Source organism: Primulina eburnea, chromosome 1 (assembly GCF_022965805.1).
Source record: "Primulina eburnea isolate SZY01 chromosome 1, ASM2296580v1, whole genome shotgun sequence".
In the NCBI taxonomy this organism is placed as follows: domain Eukaryota; kingdom Viridiplantae; phylum Streptophyta; class Magnoliopsida; order Lamiales; family Gesneriaceae; genus Primulina; species Primulina eburnea.
The window spans coordinates 2,155,131-2,170,986 of record NC_133101.1 but is presented as its reverse complement, the minus strand read 5'-3'; the positions used below and the strand labels follow the sequence as shown (position 1 = coordinate 2,170,986).

Genomic DNA, 15,856 nt, shown 5'->3' with positions numbered 1-15,856 from the left:
ATTATGTTTGTTCCTTCGAAAAGGACGAGCAGCCATGCAAAAGGGAGGATCTGATTTCTGGGAAAAAAAATTGATATTCTTATTTTTGTAAATATTATTTCACATTTGGTTATGGACATTTTTGTATTCAAGCGTCATTATTCGGATGTTTCGTACCCTTTTGGTTTAAACAATATGGAACTTGGTTTTTTTTTTTCACAATAATTTAATTTTATATTAATTATTTGAATGGGACAAATAATAGTTTTAAATTTTGTAATTAATATCATATTATCTAACTCATATAGCGGTGATTTATTAAATATTTAGGATTTGGCCAATAGATCGAAGATCGGCCTAAAAGTTTTGATAGAATCGAAAGCAAAATCGTATAATTCGTGAGACCGTCTCATAAGATAAAGATTCGTGAGACCGTCTCATAGATAAAGCTTGACCAATCTCACAGATAAAGATTCGTGAGACCGTCTCATAAGAAACCTACTCTATTTAGATCCATGAACATCTCCGTAGCTCACCTCCAAGTTATTTACTCGTCTCGATAGTATGTGAATGGTTTATTGAGATCTATGAACATTTCTGAATTTCACCATTAATGAAATTGGACATGATCGAGGGTTGTCTAAAATTTCATCCGTCTTATATATAAATATTGTATTTTAATAAATACATAGTATAATCTCTATATTTAATATTATTTTATAAATATATTTATATTTATTAAATATATTAGTTATTTTCATTAACTTTTTACATATTTATTAAAATACTAGTTAAATAAGGACTAATAAGTAAAATGGGAAATTTATTTGTGAAAGTGGAACCATAAATAAATCTATATATTTTCTGAGGAATATTTAAGGGATTTTCAGTATTTTTTTTTTTGAAGGGATTTTCAGTATTTTTCATGAATATTTTGTTTAGTTTTACTGACAAATTGATATTTCAGAAGTAAAAAAAACAAAACCTCAGGGAAAAATACTTTCAACTATTTATCTGCTTCCGAGTCTCGCTGGGAAACATCGACATTTGCTCCAATTTCCCCTGTTTTTGATTCGTAGCTCGGTCGATCGATCCATATATCGGTAATTCGTTGAATATTTTATGATTTGGCCGATAGATCGAAGATCGATCTTAAAGCTTTGATCGATTCAAAAGCAGAAACGGAGAAATGGACCAGAGTAGGAGGGCCGTGGAGTCGTACTGGAGGTCGAAAATGATAGACGGAGCCACGTCGGACGAGGATAGGGTGACTCCAGTCTACAAACTGGAGGAAATTTGTGATTTGCTGAGGTCTGCGCATGTATCAATCGTTAAAGAAGTCGCCGAGTTTATCCTCAAGCGCCTCCAGCATAAATCACCCATCGTCAAGCAGAAGGTCTTTCATTTAACTTGGGTTTTTTTTTCTCTCTTTTTATTTACTCCAATTTTTCGTTTTGAGGTTGTTAAAACTAAGCCAGTCTTGTTAATTTTTACTATGACTAGGGACATGTGGGTTGAATTTTTAGTTGCATGATAGTTCTCCTTATGATTCTGGAGTTGCAAGATAGCCTAATAACCTTTTTTTTAACTTGCAAAATTTGTGATTGTCATACTTCCTGATCAACTGAAATGTTAATAAGATCATATATTTTGATCAAGGGGTTTATCGTTTGCAGCTGTTCATTAGATATTATCGAACGGCTCAGTTGGATGAGGAGTTTGCCATTTTTGTATGCATTTGATGTTGCTGGATGGGATTACCTTTTCTAAGTTATTGGGATACCTGATTTAAACCAAAGCCACTGAAAAGAGCCGTAGATTCTTACGTAGCTTATCAAATAAGATACGATAATAATCATTTGGAGAATTTCAGGAATGATCATGAACATTTTGCTTCCCTCAAGTTCAATTTGTATGCTTGTGTAGGTTTTTTGTTGAAATTTTGTAGACTTTGTCAAACTACGTTTATTTATGTGTGGCTGGAGCTGGACAATGAGTGCTGTAATCTAAAAAAGTTTTTGATGTTCTATTCTGTGATCCTTTTGTTGATACAGCTTAAGAATTTGAACCAAAATCTATCTGAAACTAAATTCATACATTTGATTGGACTAATAGTCAAGTGAATGGGCACCTTTCGAGGCAGCTCTTTTATACAATCATTTGATAATGTTTTGCTTGCGGTGTTAGTAATTGGTGGATAATAATGATAAACTGAGAAGTGACTAGATCCACCTAGTCTATCTCCTCGGTGTTTTGTTTGTGGATTTGTGTACCTTCTTCTAGCTTCTAGTTTATCCAATAAATTATTTCTTAATTTTTCATGAAGCCATGCCTACTGAACCCTGCTGAATGCTGATGGATGAAACAAACGTTGAAAAATGGTGATTGGTTTATTGTGCTGGCACCTGCTATGATTGCGAAATTTCTGATGTATTAATTTCTTATCTTCAGGCATTGAGGGTCATCAAATATGCTGTTGGAAAGTCCGGTGTGGAGTTTAGAAGGGAAATGCAAAGGAATTCGGTTGATGTACGGCAATTGATACACTACAAGGGCCAACCAGATCCTTTGAAGGGCGATGCATTGAACAAAGCTGTCCGCGAAACAGCACAGGAAACACTATCTGCTTTATTTTCTTCAGATGAGAGCAAATTGACACCTGCGGAAAATAGCCTGGGAAGTCGAATTCAAGGATTTGGTAGTACTAACTATGAAATGACATCAGAAGATAGAAAGTCCTTCATCACCGAGGTTGTTGACATCGGAACTGCAACAATCAAACAGGGACTTAGCAGTTTTATACAATCTCCATCCATGAGGAAATATGTTGACACGGGGAGTTACAAAAGCCCAAATCTTCGGCGTTCTTTTACCACAGAAAATGATCACTCCGATCAATATGAAGGGATCAGTTCTCGTGGTACAAATGACAACAGTTCTCGATTCTCAAAAAATGCTGGTAGTGGGAATTGGGGTCAAGAGATTAGTTCATCCCAGATGGAAACAAGTAATGGACACTCTGCTGCAACCTATGGTCAGAAGACTCGCGAGGAGAAATTGTTAGAATCCATTGTTACGGCTGGTGGTGTCCGTCTACAGCCTACTAGAGATGCACTTCATGTTTTTCTGTTGGAGGCTTCGAAGTTAAACCCTTTAGCACTAGGACAGGCCATCGAAGCAAAACTGAAATCACCAGTGTGGCAGGTGTGTTCCTTATGTCATTATTTTTTTGGGCTGCATTATGATTCAAGTTTATTGAGCTTCAGAGATGTAGGAATGCTTACCGAGATATGTTTGAGGCATCTTTTCCTTCAATAACTGGCAATTCTAAAAGTTTTGATGAAGTTTTTCACTTACTGTAGTTCAACAAAATCAATTGTTCAGGTTCGCATGAAAGCCATCTGTGTCCTAGAGGCAGTACTTCGGAAGAGAGATGACCAGAATTTTTCTGTTGTAGCGTCATATTTTATTGAAAACCATGATGTGGTGGTGAAATGTTCTGAATCTCCACAATCATCATTGAGGGAGAAAGCAAATAAGGTAATATATTGTGTCTAAATTCCTTTATGGGCGTAGAAGTTGGTACATAGAAGGGGAAGGAGAATAATGGATAGTAATTTCAAATATATTTTTCCTTACTTTAAACGTTCATTTGAAATATTGATTCTGATGAAAGTCATGAGTGTGTTAAACATAGTCGAGGAATGATATAAAACAGACAAAAAAAATATGTCGAAACAAATATATAGATATTTGAAAATAGTGCATCCACATCTTTGTGTTATGCAATCATTTGTGTGTAACATCACAAACGACTATAGTCATTTTCTTTTTCAGTGCCGTTGATTGGGAAGTCATCTCTTTCTCTGTCACAAATATGATAGGATAAAGGTGACAGATGATTAGAAAAGGTGTTCGCACCATCCAGCAGATGCCAGTATTTATGTACTTGTTCAAAAGCCAGCGACAAAACATTTTGCAGGGGATAATTACATATCTTTTTAGTGTTTCTTTAATGAATTTCTTTCTTTTATCAGTTTGATTAGAGATATTTTTCCTATTTTTGTTTAGAATACCCTATGTTGATTTTTTTTAGATTGTTTATGTCCAAGAAGGATAATTATAAATTTATATACCTTCGTAGTGTTTCTTTAATGAATTTCTTTCCTTTATCAGCTTGAATACTTAGATAAAAGTGGTTAAGAATGATATCTTAGATATTGGTTCAAGATATGACGTGGAAAAATCGCTTACTTTGGAACCCCACAACTAGCAGGAAATGTGCTATGATGATAATGATGATATCAGCATGATAAGAGAGAAAGCTTGCTATTTTTCTTTAAAAGAACCTTATGTTAATTTTTTTTAGATTTTTATGTCCAAGAAAGAATTTATATGTGATCACTACAGGTGTTGAGCCTTCTGGATGGTGGACAAGGTGGTGTAATCAATCATTCAGAAAATACAGTGAAGCTTTCTCAGACATCTGTGATGGGGGACTTGATAGACACTGGTGATCAAGTTGATATTGGTGTGGAAGATACAGAGAAAACAGCCAGTGCACCAAGAATTAACCAAGTATCAGCTTCTAACATGCCACTTGTCGGTGACTTACTTGGAGACAGTTTTGGTGGTGATGTGGGCATCAATGGAACAAAACTCTATGATGACCCTTTTGGGGATGTTTCTTTTCACACCAATCAAGATAAGGACCATGTTACTGATCTCTTTTCTGTGATGGCTTTTGATAACTCTGGAAATACAGGAGTGAACATTGCATCTCATAAAACTGAATCAGACCCATTTGACCTTTTCAGTTTGAGTTCTGAGGGCTACCAGGAGCATGGTAATCATGGAAAAGATGTCAACAACTTGTTGGATAATTTGTCTATACATTCCGACAATTCATTGACAAAGCAAAATGGAAGTACCTCTGAAAAGGGTTCAGAAGACAGAGGTTCAATTTCCACTACCTACCCAGATAATCGAATTTCAAATGATGTCTTGAATGCAGAATTTGCGTCTCCAGCCCCTGGGATGAATGCAAATCCCATGTTTCCTTTGGGTGCTATGGCCTATAATTGTTCACCAGGCTTGATGTTCAATCCATTACTTGCTTCTCATCCTATGGATTATAACGCTGTGGGGAATCTTATTGCACAACAGCAGTTCCTTGCAACAATGTCCAACTTCCAGCAACAAGGGAATCTGCACTCCAATACAAGTTTTAATGCTGTTGGATCTAAAGGTGGACATCCTTCACCCCTTCCGGACATTTTTAACCCAGGGATATCTAAGCAACCTCCAACTTCTCTGATGAGTGACTCAAAGAGAGAGGATAACAAAGCATTTGATTTTGTAACGGTGAGTTTCTATTATTTCCTCGTTTTCTATCTTTTTACCAGAGGCACATTGTTACAACATTTTATTCTCAAAACTAATTTTACATTTCATTGGCGCCCCGATGCCTTAAGCACTTGACTTTGTGATCTTAGGAGTAGTTCGATGCTTTTGAGTGCATGAATTTGGCAGAAGGCATACCTCATAGAAAACCTGATGTTAAACTATATGGTGCTATTACAGGATCATTTAGCTTCAGCCCGTGAACCAAAGCGTTTGAGTTGAACCTTTTGGCCTCTGTTAGTTATCATGTTTGTCAGAAACGGAGCAGCTACTCTGTGGAAAAGATGAATCGCGAACAGAAAGAAAATTCTACTTCTTTTGGCGCCATTCTGTATCTCATGTGGTAAGAATGATGCTGTCATATAAATTGCAACCTCGTTGTAGTGTAGCTGAACTACTTAATTATATTGTACGTTCCTTGTATGATTCTTTTTCCTGCGATAACCCTATTGGTTTTTATAGCGATTTTGGTTATTTTGCCATTTTCTTTGTTTACTCTTCCCCCTTAACAACTCCAAGCTTGTTCATGTTTAAATGGGGTGAAGTATCCGCGAGGATGTAATTTTTCCTCTGTGGTGTATTCCAATTCATATGTTCCAGTATGTTATTTTATGCATTTGATAAAAAGACGTGGATCTTTAAAATCATGTTTAAAATTCAATTGAATATATATAGAATACTTCTAGGGGTTCAAGCTAGTTGGGTTGCTTGGTAGCAGTTCGGTCAAAGTTCGGCTCTCGCTTGGGTTTGATGGAACTCGAGTTGAGTTCAGGTTCCATGTTGATTCAAGCTTGAACATAGTTTTGCTCGAATTCAATTCGACTCAATCGCACCGATAATATATCTCTTAGATCCGGAAAAGTAGAGATGGACGTATTAGTAGTTTGTTTTAGGAGATGCATCGCACATAACTAGATCCATAATCTATAAATCAAGCATTGTTTAATAAGACGCCATATGAATTATGATTATTCTTAATAATGTTCGACTCACCAAAAATATAATATATATATATATATATATATATATATATATATATATATATATATATATATATATATATATATATATATATATATATATATAATGGAATACATACATATGTGTGTGTGTGTAATAAGAATATAAGAAAAGCTAAAAGAGTTTGATACCACATCAAGTCTATTTGGAAGACCAATCGGTCATGACCAAAAGAGTTTGAAAAATTCTTGCTTCATCCATCTCGTCTCTTGCTTCTTCAGTATTGTTCTCGAATCTCTCCTCCTTCACAGCAGCCTCCATCAACGGAGAAATTAAATCGTTCCTCCCCTTGATATAGTCGAAAATTTTGAGCAACAAAGCGTCACATAGTGCCATGACTTCCTCTCCAGGGTGGTCCGGTGGAGGACGAAACCACAGCTCCGCGCACTTCTCCGCAGCACCACTTGGAAAACTGTATGGTTCTTGTGCATAAGCTTCACGTTTTATTACTCGATTGTCGTCTGATCGAGGCATTGCAATGATTATGACCAAGACGACGACCACGGATGCAATGGCAAGCGAAGATATGATGGCATCCGACTTCGAAAATTTTGCACGGGCTACCATGGCCGATGGGATGATAGAATTTGTTGGTTTTTCTTTTCGAGTAGTTTTTTATAGTGTTAATATAATGATGAACTATTCATATGTCTTATATATACACTATTTAGTATTTGATTTCCGAAGGGGTCTTATGGCAGTAACCATTTGTTTTCTAGTAGGATTCTTAGTAACATGCTTTTTTAGTCGCATGTTTTAAGTTTATATACATATATAATATATATACTTGTGATGTCAATCTCATATATTATATTGTTAAATTGCTTCTGATTGTGTATGAATTGATACTTGTTTATTTATAATGGTTGATTTAGAAAATTTAAAGTATAATTAAAAAATTTATTTGAAAAAAATCAAGGTTTTAACAAACCAAATCGAAAATCTAGGATAGGATTGGTTTGGTTTTTAATTACTAATGATTTGGCTCGATGGGTTTATATATATTAGCGGATGAGGTACGCGTTGCGTGTAACATAATATTAGATATTTGAAATATTGTTTAATCAATTTATAAAAAGAATATTTGATATTTGTAATTTGATATGAATATTATAATTAGTGTGTTTGTACATATTGTTGTGTAGGACAAAAAATCTATTTCTTTATTAAACTTAATTTCAATAAAAAAATATAATAATATTATGGTAGAAAAAGAAAGGTTTTTTGCGTTAAAAATATTAACCGTAAAGTTTTTTAAATTGAGAAGTTTTCACTCACAAACTTGTTTTGGTTCCATTAACATTGAATTTTTGTTTTTTTATTTCTAATAAGTTCTTTACATACTGATTTTTCATGAAAAAAATAAGAAGGCTAAAAAAGAAATAAGAGTATTTTGAGAATTTTACAACAAATCATTATTTTATCTATATTATAGCTCAATATTTATATATTATAGATATGGTAAATATATTTTTTTTGATTTTTTTAAAGTTAGAGATATGGATCTGATAATTATTTGTGAAAATTATCGCTTTCAATCTATAGTTGTTGTCGTGTAACTCTTTTCGAAAACCAATTATAAAATTTTACAAAAACTCGTGGAGTTGGATATATATTTAAATATTTAATAACTCGATTTACTGTTAAAAATTTGAATTAACTTTAAAGTTTGAATAAAAATTATGACTCATGAATGTGATAGTGTTTTTTGAATTTCTATTCTTTAATTAATTAGATATTTTTAGCTCTTCATATTCTTGAGTTAATTACTAAATTAATTGAGTTACTTAATCTGACACGACTTTTGGTGTGTATTTTGGAGCTTATAAATAGCGTTTTCATTTTCTCAATACATATATATTTTTTACAAATACACTCAAGATTTCTTAAGTATTTTTTTGTATTTCATATTGTTAATTTTTCATTTGGCATCCTTTAAGTTTTGGTGATAAAGTGATTGTACGATTTGAGTTTATTAGAGACGTACATAAGTATTGTCCTCAAGCACCTCGTGGAGGAGACAAATATATTTTAAGAAAATTATAATTGTTACATAACTCAGTTTGTTTGTTTCATTATTCCATTACAAATTTATTTTGTTTGTTTATATTTATGTTGCTAGTTGGAATATTATTCAATTTCATATTGCAACAAATTTGCTAGTTGGAATTTTGTTTGCTATAATTTGGTACAACAGGTTCTGACATATAAACTATGTTTAGAGTGTGATGATCGTCATTTCAAGAGAAACTTGTTTAACTTATTATCAATTTATTTTGCTTTATTTTGATACTTGGCATATTGTGTCTAATCTTGTTGATTATGTTCTGATCATATTATAATTTTTTTAACGAACAATCACATTTAGTTCCTGTATTTTGTATTCGTTTCTTCATCGAATTCCAACAATTACATGTCACCATAAAAAACTTTTCTCATTAAATCTATTCCCTAAAGTGAAGAAGTTATAGGACCGAGCTCTCGTCACTTTACCAAAAGTTACAGCTAATGATAATGGTACAACTCAAATATTTTAAACCGCACAAAAGCTCCAGCACCACGGTTCGATCGTTCTAACAAGCAATGACAATTATTGCACCCAACAATCTCCTTCTCAATAATTGCACTCATTGCAATAAATGAGAATCGAACCCGTGACGTTGACTCTGATACCAATCGTAGAACCGAATGCTTGCCGCTTTATCAAAAGCTATAACTTGTAGTAATTGTGCAACTCAAATATTTTAAACCACACAGCAGCTCAAGCACAACAGTTCGACCGCTCTACCAAATCAAGACAATTATTGCACTCAACAGAAGTCCTCCATTTTTTTTCTTTTATCCATTTATTTAACAATAATATCATGTAAATTCTTTGAAAAAAACTATAAACAATATTACGTTTTTTGTCGAATTATATATCACAAGAAAAATTGAAACATGCCCTTTTTTTTTCTTTCTAGAAAAAAACGTTCCCATTGAGATGTATTGAAATATATGAATCTGTTGTAAAAAAATATATAAATCTCACCATTCATGTTAATTTAAAAAAAAAACACGCGGTAAGTAAAACACTTAAATTTCCTGAAAATATATTAAACATGCAATAAGTCTCAATCAATATTCAATAATCAATTTACTAGAGTCTCGGGCACTTCGTTAAATAAGCTACAATTATAGTCTTCATGGCTATAAATTGGGCAGAAATTTTCACCTAACAAAATTGAATTTATCAGAGTATCTCATGAGTCAATTTTGTGAGATAAATTTACTACCTGACCCAATTCATGATTTTTATGGTAGGTATAGATCAATTGACTCGTTTAAATTATATAGTTTCATAGCACATTTTCACAATAGATCAACACATTAAATAATTACGATTGATCTCTCATAATATTTTTATTCTATAATTTAATATTATGCCTAAATTATGACAAAAAAATTCAGTCAAAAAATTCATTATAATCAAAATAAATTTTAATTCATTCAAGGTGTGAATTTTAGAATTTAATTTTAAATACATATATATATATATATATATATTATCACTGTATTATTCAATTTAAAAATACTCTAAAAACTATAGTATTTGGCTAGAACTTCATTCAATTCCCGTTATGCCTAATTTTCTATCAATGAAATTGATTAATAAATTACAAACTAATTAACAAATTAATAACTATCGGCTATTGATTAAATAATAAAATTTTAATCTTATGTCTGATCAGTCTTACAAAATATTATGAAATAATCAAATATTTTAATTTTAAACATCTCTATTTTAATAATATAGAATATAAACGTTGATAACTTATAGTTTATATGTCATTAAATTATTAAATTTGAGACGAAATATCGAGTTAGAAATTCAATTGTAATAAACAACTCTTAATTTTTTATTATAAAAAGTAGAAACTAATTCGATGAAGTTTCAAATTCGGCTCGATTTAAGTATATTTGAGTTCGAACTTGATTTAAAGATCGAATTTTTTAAATTTTTTAAGTCGAGTTTGGTTCGAAAGGAAGTTCGAGCTCGAGTTTAACTTCGTCTCAAAATCTTTGAACTTCTTCACGAACTACTGTCCGGAATCGGATAGTAAGGTTCGGGAATGAATATTCTAACGCTCGAAATTTATATACATTCAATATACATTTATATTACTTTAATAAAATATAAAGGCTCGCGAATAAAAAAATTTTGACTCGAGTTTGGTTCGAAAAAAATTCGAATGTGTTCGAGTTCGACTCAAGTTTGATAATTTGATTACAAATCAAATATTTATCGAGACTGCTCAAAAAACTAAGACGATTCTTTACGAATTCACTCCAACTTCTTTCAACTTCCAACCCAATCTAACTCCATCAAATTAAATTTATCTTTATAACTTTACTTTTGAGTGGATTCCTAACCCTATTTTTATTTATTAGAATACAAATATTATATAATATTACTCTATTTTTGTGTGGATCGATCCCTAACCCTATTTTTATTAATTAGTCATAGAATATTAAATCGTGTGTGCTCCGTCCATATTATATTTATATATATAAATATAAACTAGGGCCAACATTAGTTAAAGTTTAATAAAATTAATGCAAACGCTGCGTTTTAACGATTGGATCAGCTCCCTCGTGTGCCGAAATCTTCTTGTCGTTATTTTCAACAAAGCTCGCAGATTCCCATCAATGGCGGTCTCCGCCCGCATTTGCCATCTCCCAAATGGCCGTGTATTCTCGCCCCTTCGCCGCAAGTATCCAGATTTCACTCGCAAATCTCAACCCATTTATTCTTCTTCGCAGTTTTCTTCACTGCAACTCCACCCACGGATTCCCTCCATCTTCAGACCCCTGGCATTTAATCGCTCCCCTCTGAGGTCTCCGTCGAAATTCCAAGCAGACCAGTTCACTGACAAGCAATTCGCCAGCGTTTATTGGGGACCTAAGGAGGATGTTTTCCACTGGAATTATGTCTGCGTGGGTGAGGGGAACAATGGGGTTGCTGTTGTTGATGAGAAGGACCATGAGGTTGCGGTGGTTCTGTTGGGGTGGTTGGGGGCGAAGACCAAGCATTTGAAGAGGTATGTTAGCTTGTATAATGCGAGGGGTGTACACGCTATCACCTTCGTGGCTTCGGTGACGGATGGGCTGGGGTTTGATTTGGGAAGAAGGATACAAGAGAGGATCGAGAGATTATCCGATGAGCTGGTTTCATGGCTGTCGATAAACGATGGGCGAAAGAGATTCTTGATCTTCCACACATTTAGTAATACGGGTTGGCTTGCGTGAGTAGATTCTTGCTCGTGTTACTTTATTTACAAATAGCGCCACGACCTGCGTCTCCATTTAAATGAAAAAAGTTCAAATTTCATGCATAACTTTTATGAGAATGCAGCTTTTGCACCAAAATATATCAACTAACTCTCTGCTTCCTGTAATGTTTCGCTGGTCACTAGAGACTATAATCGAGGATTTTATGGTCTTGAGTTGGCATGTAAAGGGAATGATTAGTATGTCTAATCTTGTTATGCAGTACCATTCGGGGTATTGTGGTGGATTGTTATTGACATGTTGTGATGTGATGTGATGTTTTGTGATAGGCAGTTATGGTGAGATTCTCAAAAATTTGAAAGATAGAAAAGGGATACCGGAGAAGATTAAAGGATGTGTTGTGGACTCAGGTGGAGACCCCAATATTGATCCCAAGGTTGCTTTAAGTTTGTTTTCGGTGTTGAGTTCTTAGAATTACTTTTTGCTGGAATGTGGTTTATTTGATTAAAGCTGATTGCAGCTCTGTGAGCCATGTGTTCCCGAATGACTTTTAGTTGATTGTATGTAGAGTTTTGGATCCCTTGGTTCCACAAGGTCGAACATGGTAAAAAAATTTGCTGCTTGTCCAATTCTTGGAGGATCTATTTGAAAGTGAATTTTTTTGTTGAAGCGCCTAGGTTTGGACTTTGCCCTTGTTTATTGCTGAGTGTTTCTTGCTTGTAGCAAGGTGTAAAGGAAAAATAATCTGTGTGTTGTGAATTTTAAAGTTTGTTGTTGCTCCATGGATGGCTAAACAATAGTTTCCACCTTTGGCCCCTCCCTCTCCCTCTCCCTCTGATGTGTTTATTTTGTGTGTAAATCACCTCAAATTCATTCACAGTGAATCAACACCGTCTTTCCCACTCCCCAAGTACAACTTTTTTTCTGGAAGAACTTCATTGGCTTGTTGGACAAAAACTGTGTGAACTAAACTGTTTGAATGACATTGTGGTTAAAATACTTTTAAAGCTTTACCAAACAATTTTCTAGGTTAGTCTTGTTTACTTTTCTATGATCATGTCGAGTTTAGTGCAAAGCTCGGACGGTCGGACCTCCATTTAAGTTTCAGCTATTACCTTCCTTTCCCCGTGAAGTCTCTGTGCTTCTTCATTATACCTGTCTCCCTCCAAAAATAAAGGCAAATTCTTTGTAGGAGACTGATAGGTGTTACTATGATCATGATGTCCGATATGCAAATAATATCAAAATTTAATGTTTGGTGGTTTGATTAGTATTCACCCATTTAAGGTGCTAGGCTTTCCAGTATAATATTTTCTGGTTTGCCCTTTGCTTTGTTGCTGCCAAAGAAAGTGAGAAATGGCCCTTCCATTTCCTCCAATTTTCTATTTATATCAAAATTTAATGTTTGGTGGTTTGTTAATATTCACCCATTTAAGGTGCTAGGCTTTTCAGTATAGTATTTTCTGGTTTGCCCTTTGCTTTGTTGCTGCCAAAGAAAGTGAGAAATGACCCTTCCATTTCCTCCTTTCTATTTATTATTTGCATTTATTGTATCCTCTAATTTTCTGGAACAGCAATTCTGTATTGCAAAAGTTTCACACTTTCTACAACTTCGGGCTGAGGTCACAAACATGAAGTTCGCATTGACATGTTCTCGTATAATCTGTATGATATATTGATATTGATGTCCGACAGAAATGAAATTTGTGAGCAGCTTTTGGCGCACTATGCCAAGAAAAAGCATGTTCTCAAACGCCTACACATTCGTTTCAGGTATGGGCAGCAGGATTTTCCACTGCTTTGCTGAAGAGAAGTATCTCCTCTACTTCTCCTTCGACAGGAGAAGAAACCGAACCAACAATTGGAATAAAAGGAACAAATATAGAAGAGAGGAAAGCTGTTTTACTGGAAACCTTGCTGTTAGCTGCATTTGTCAAATTTTTCTCCTTTCTTCTTAACTTGCCTAGTGTACATCGGTAAGCATTCATTTAATCTGCATGCAATTTCCCGGAGAAAAAACTCATTTTAGTTCTGAAACCATGAGAGCACGCGTTTTTTTATAATTTATATCTCAGCCTACAACTCGATTATCTGGGGAAATAGCTTTTTTTTTGTCATTATAATCTACTTACAAGCAATGAAAAACCTTGGAGTAATCATTTTATTTTGGTTTAACAGGAAATTGACAGAGGTGGTTTCAATCCTTTCACACGATCAGCCTCCATTGCAGCTTTATCTATACAGTACTGAAGACAAAGTCATCCCATTTGAATCTGTAAAATCATTCATCGAGGGCCAAAGGAGGAGTGGGAGGAAAGTGTTCTCTTTTAACTTTGGCTCGTCTCCTCATGTAGATCATTATCGAACTTTTCCTGAGCTTTACACCCTTCAACTTGACTATTTTTTGGAGGAATGTCGATTGATCTTGGTAGACAAATCGCAGAAACCTTCGAAATTATGATCCTGTTTCGGATGGTGACATACTATTCCATGACAAAGTAAAATACACATGTAGTAGGGAACTAAGGCGTACAAGAAAGAGTACGATGAATAAAAATCTTTATTTACAGTATGTACCCATTTCTGAATTCTGCAAGTTTTCAATCCGAAAAGAGAATACATTTTTTAAGCTATTTTTGAATATAATTTAGTTTATTGTGTTCTTGAAAGATCTACCGCATAAACTTGTTTGTTATGTCGATTCAAGAAGTTGCTTTAGTCCCGGAAGAATGAATCAAGAGAAGACAAACCGAGGTCTTCGGCATTACGGTCAGTTGAAACTGAGAAGCTCCGTAAATTACCAATCCATGGGAGTTAGCTATTCTTTCTTACTCGAAAAATATTCATTTCGTTTTTTAAATTATGGAATTCGAGCGAACAAACTTGAGATTTTTTATTTTGCAAAGTTCGGGTTTAAATTATTTTATTCAATAGTTATCCGAGTGTTTGTGATATTTACTATTTTATTGTGACGATACAATTATATTTTAAATAAAGAACGTTGAATATTTTTAACAATTTTTCCTGAATAACTTGAAAAACCAAACCCAAACTTGAGTAAAAATTTAAAACTATTTATCGATTTGAGTTTTGAATCGAGTTCAAATTCGAGCCCGAGGAATGTATGGAAGTTGAATGCCATTGTTCTTGAAATACTTTTAGCGTTAATATCGGAGAAGGCGCCGAACAAAGCTACTTGAAGAGTTACTAAACGGAAAACTTATATTTTTATCCGTTGTCTTCTTCATTAATGTGCTTAGGTATATCTATGGGGCAGGGTGCACAACCTAATAAAAATACTTAATAATAATTAAAATACTTAATTTATGTAAATTACAGTTAATATTATTTATATTGGTAATAGAAATTTATTAATTAATTATAATATTTTGTAACATTATTGTTCATGTACTTTAACTTTTGTAAATTTCATTATAAGTTGGGGATCCACTTTTTTCCTAACTTTTAAAGAATAAACTTCCTTGAAAATCGGTTTAACAACAATCAAACCAGAATGAAAATCGTTTTAAGTAGTTAAATGATATTAATAAATTATTTAAAAAAATTCGAGTCCCATTGAATCGAAACCGCCGGTGTTAGAACCATTTTTGGACCCTCGCGTATTCGACATATCCCACAAAATATCAATCTTTATAACAATTAAAGAAAATTTCCAAAGTTTAATTATGATACCATTAGTATTTTTAGTAGGTAACACACCTTTAATAATAACTTAACCTCAAAGTTGCACAATACGACGCCGTGGCAGGAGTAACTGAATAACCGACCTTAGCGGGATTCATAATCAAATCCAACGGATACAACCAAGAATTCATCTTTCTTTTCATTCAACACTCACAAAAAGTCCCTTTAAAGTCACGAAAATTCAGAGTAAAAAAGAGAATATGATCATCATCATTCAAAATTCAGAAAGGAATAGACCCTTTGAAGAAATCCACGAAGTTTGATAAGCTGAGAGGTTTTTTACTGTATATATCATGAAGAAAAAATTTTTTGGTTATGTTTCTATAGAACCTTGTAAATTTCTGCATTGATTCAAACAATCTTGTGCTCTAGATTCTTGAAATCTGCCAAATGCTGCGTATTGCTCAAGATCAGGCAATGATAGCGCGCAGACCATGAATCGATTGACAGCAACTATAATTTGTCGTTAGATATTATA

At 33.6% G+C, this 15,856-nt stretch overlaps 2 protein-coding genes across 3 annotated transcripts; both read left to right on the top strand.

Annotated features, from left to right (window-relative positions):
- The first annotated feature begins 941 nt into the window (after positions 1-941).
- Positions 942-5,984, top strand: LOC140806364 (protein MODIFIED TRANSPORT TO THE VACUOLE 1-like). Of its 2 annotated transcripts, XM_073163066.1 has the most exons (6): positions 942-1,082; positions 1,159-1,375; positions 2,431-3,183; positions 3,364-3,519; positions 4,390-5,343; positions 5,563-5,984. In XM_073163066.1, the coding sequence occupies exons 2-6, from the start codon at positions 1,169-1,171 to the stop codon at positions 5,602-5,604; spliced, it is 2,112 nt and encodes a 703-aa protein (XP_073019167.1). In that variant the 5' UTR covers positions 942-1,082; positions 1,159-1,168; the 3' UTR covers positions 5,605-5,984. The 2 variants fall into 2 exon arrangements, with proteins under 2 accessions (XP_073019167.1, XP_073019119.1); XM_073163018.1 differs by having other exon boundaries at positions 964-1,375.
- A 5,000-nt stretch (positions 5,985-10,984) lies between these two features.
- Positions 10,985-14,302, top strand: LOC140806292 (uncharacterized). Its single transcript, XM_073162902.1, has 4 exons — positions 10,985-11,687; positions 12,007-12,109; positions 13,447-13,649; positions 13,852-14,302. Exons 1-4 carry the CDS (start codon positions 10,999-11,001, stop codon positions 14,132-14,134), a joined length of 1,278 nt encoding a protein of 425 aa, XP_073019003.1. The 5' UTR covers positions 10,985-10,998; the 3' UTR covers positions 14,135-14,302.
- The last annotated feature ends 1,554 nt before the right edge of the window (positions 14,303-15,856 follow it).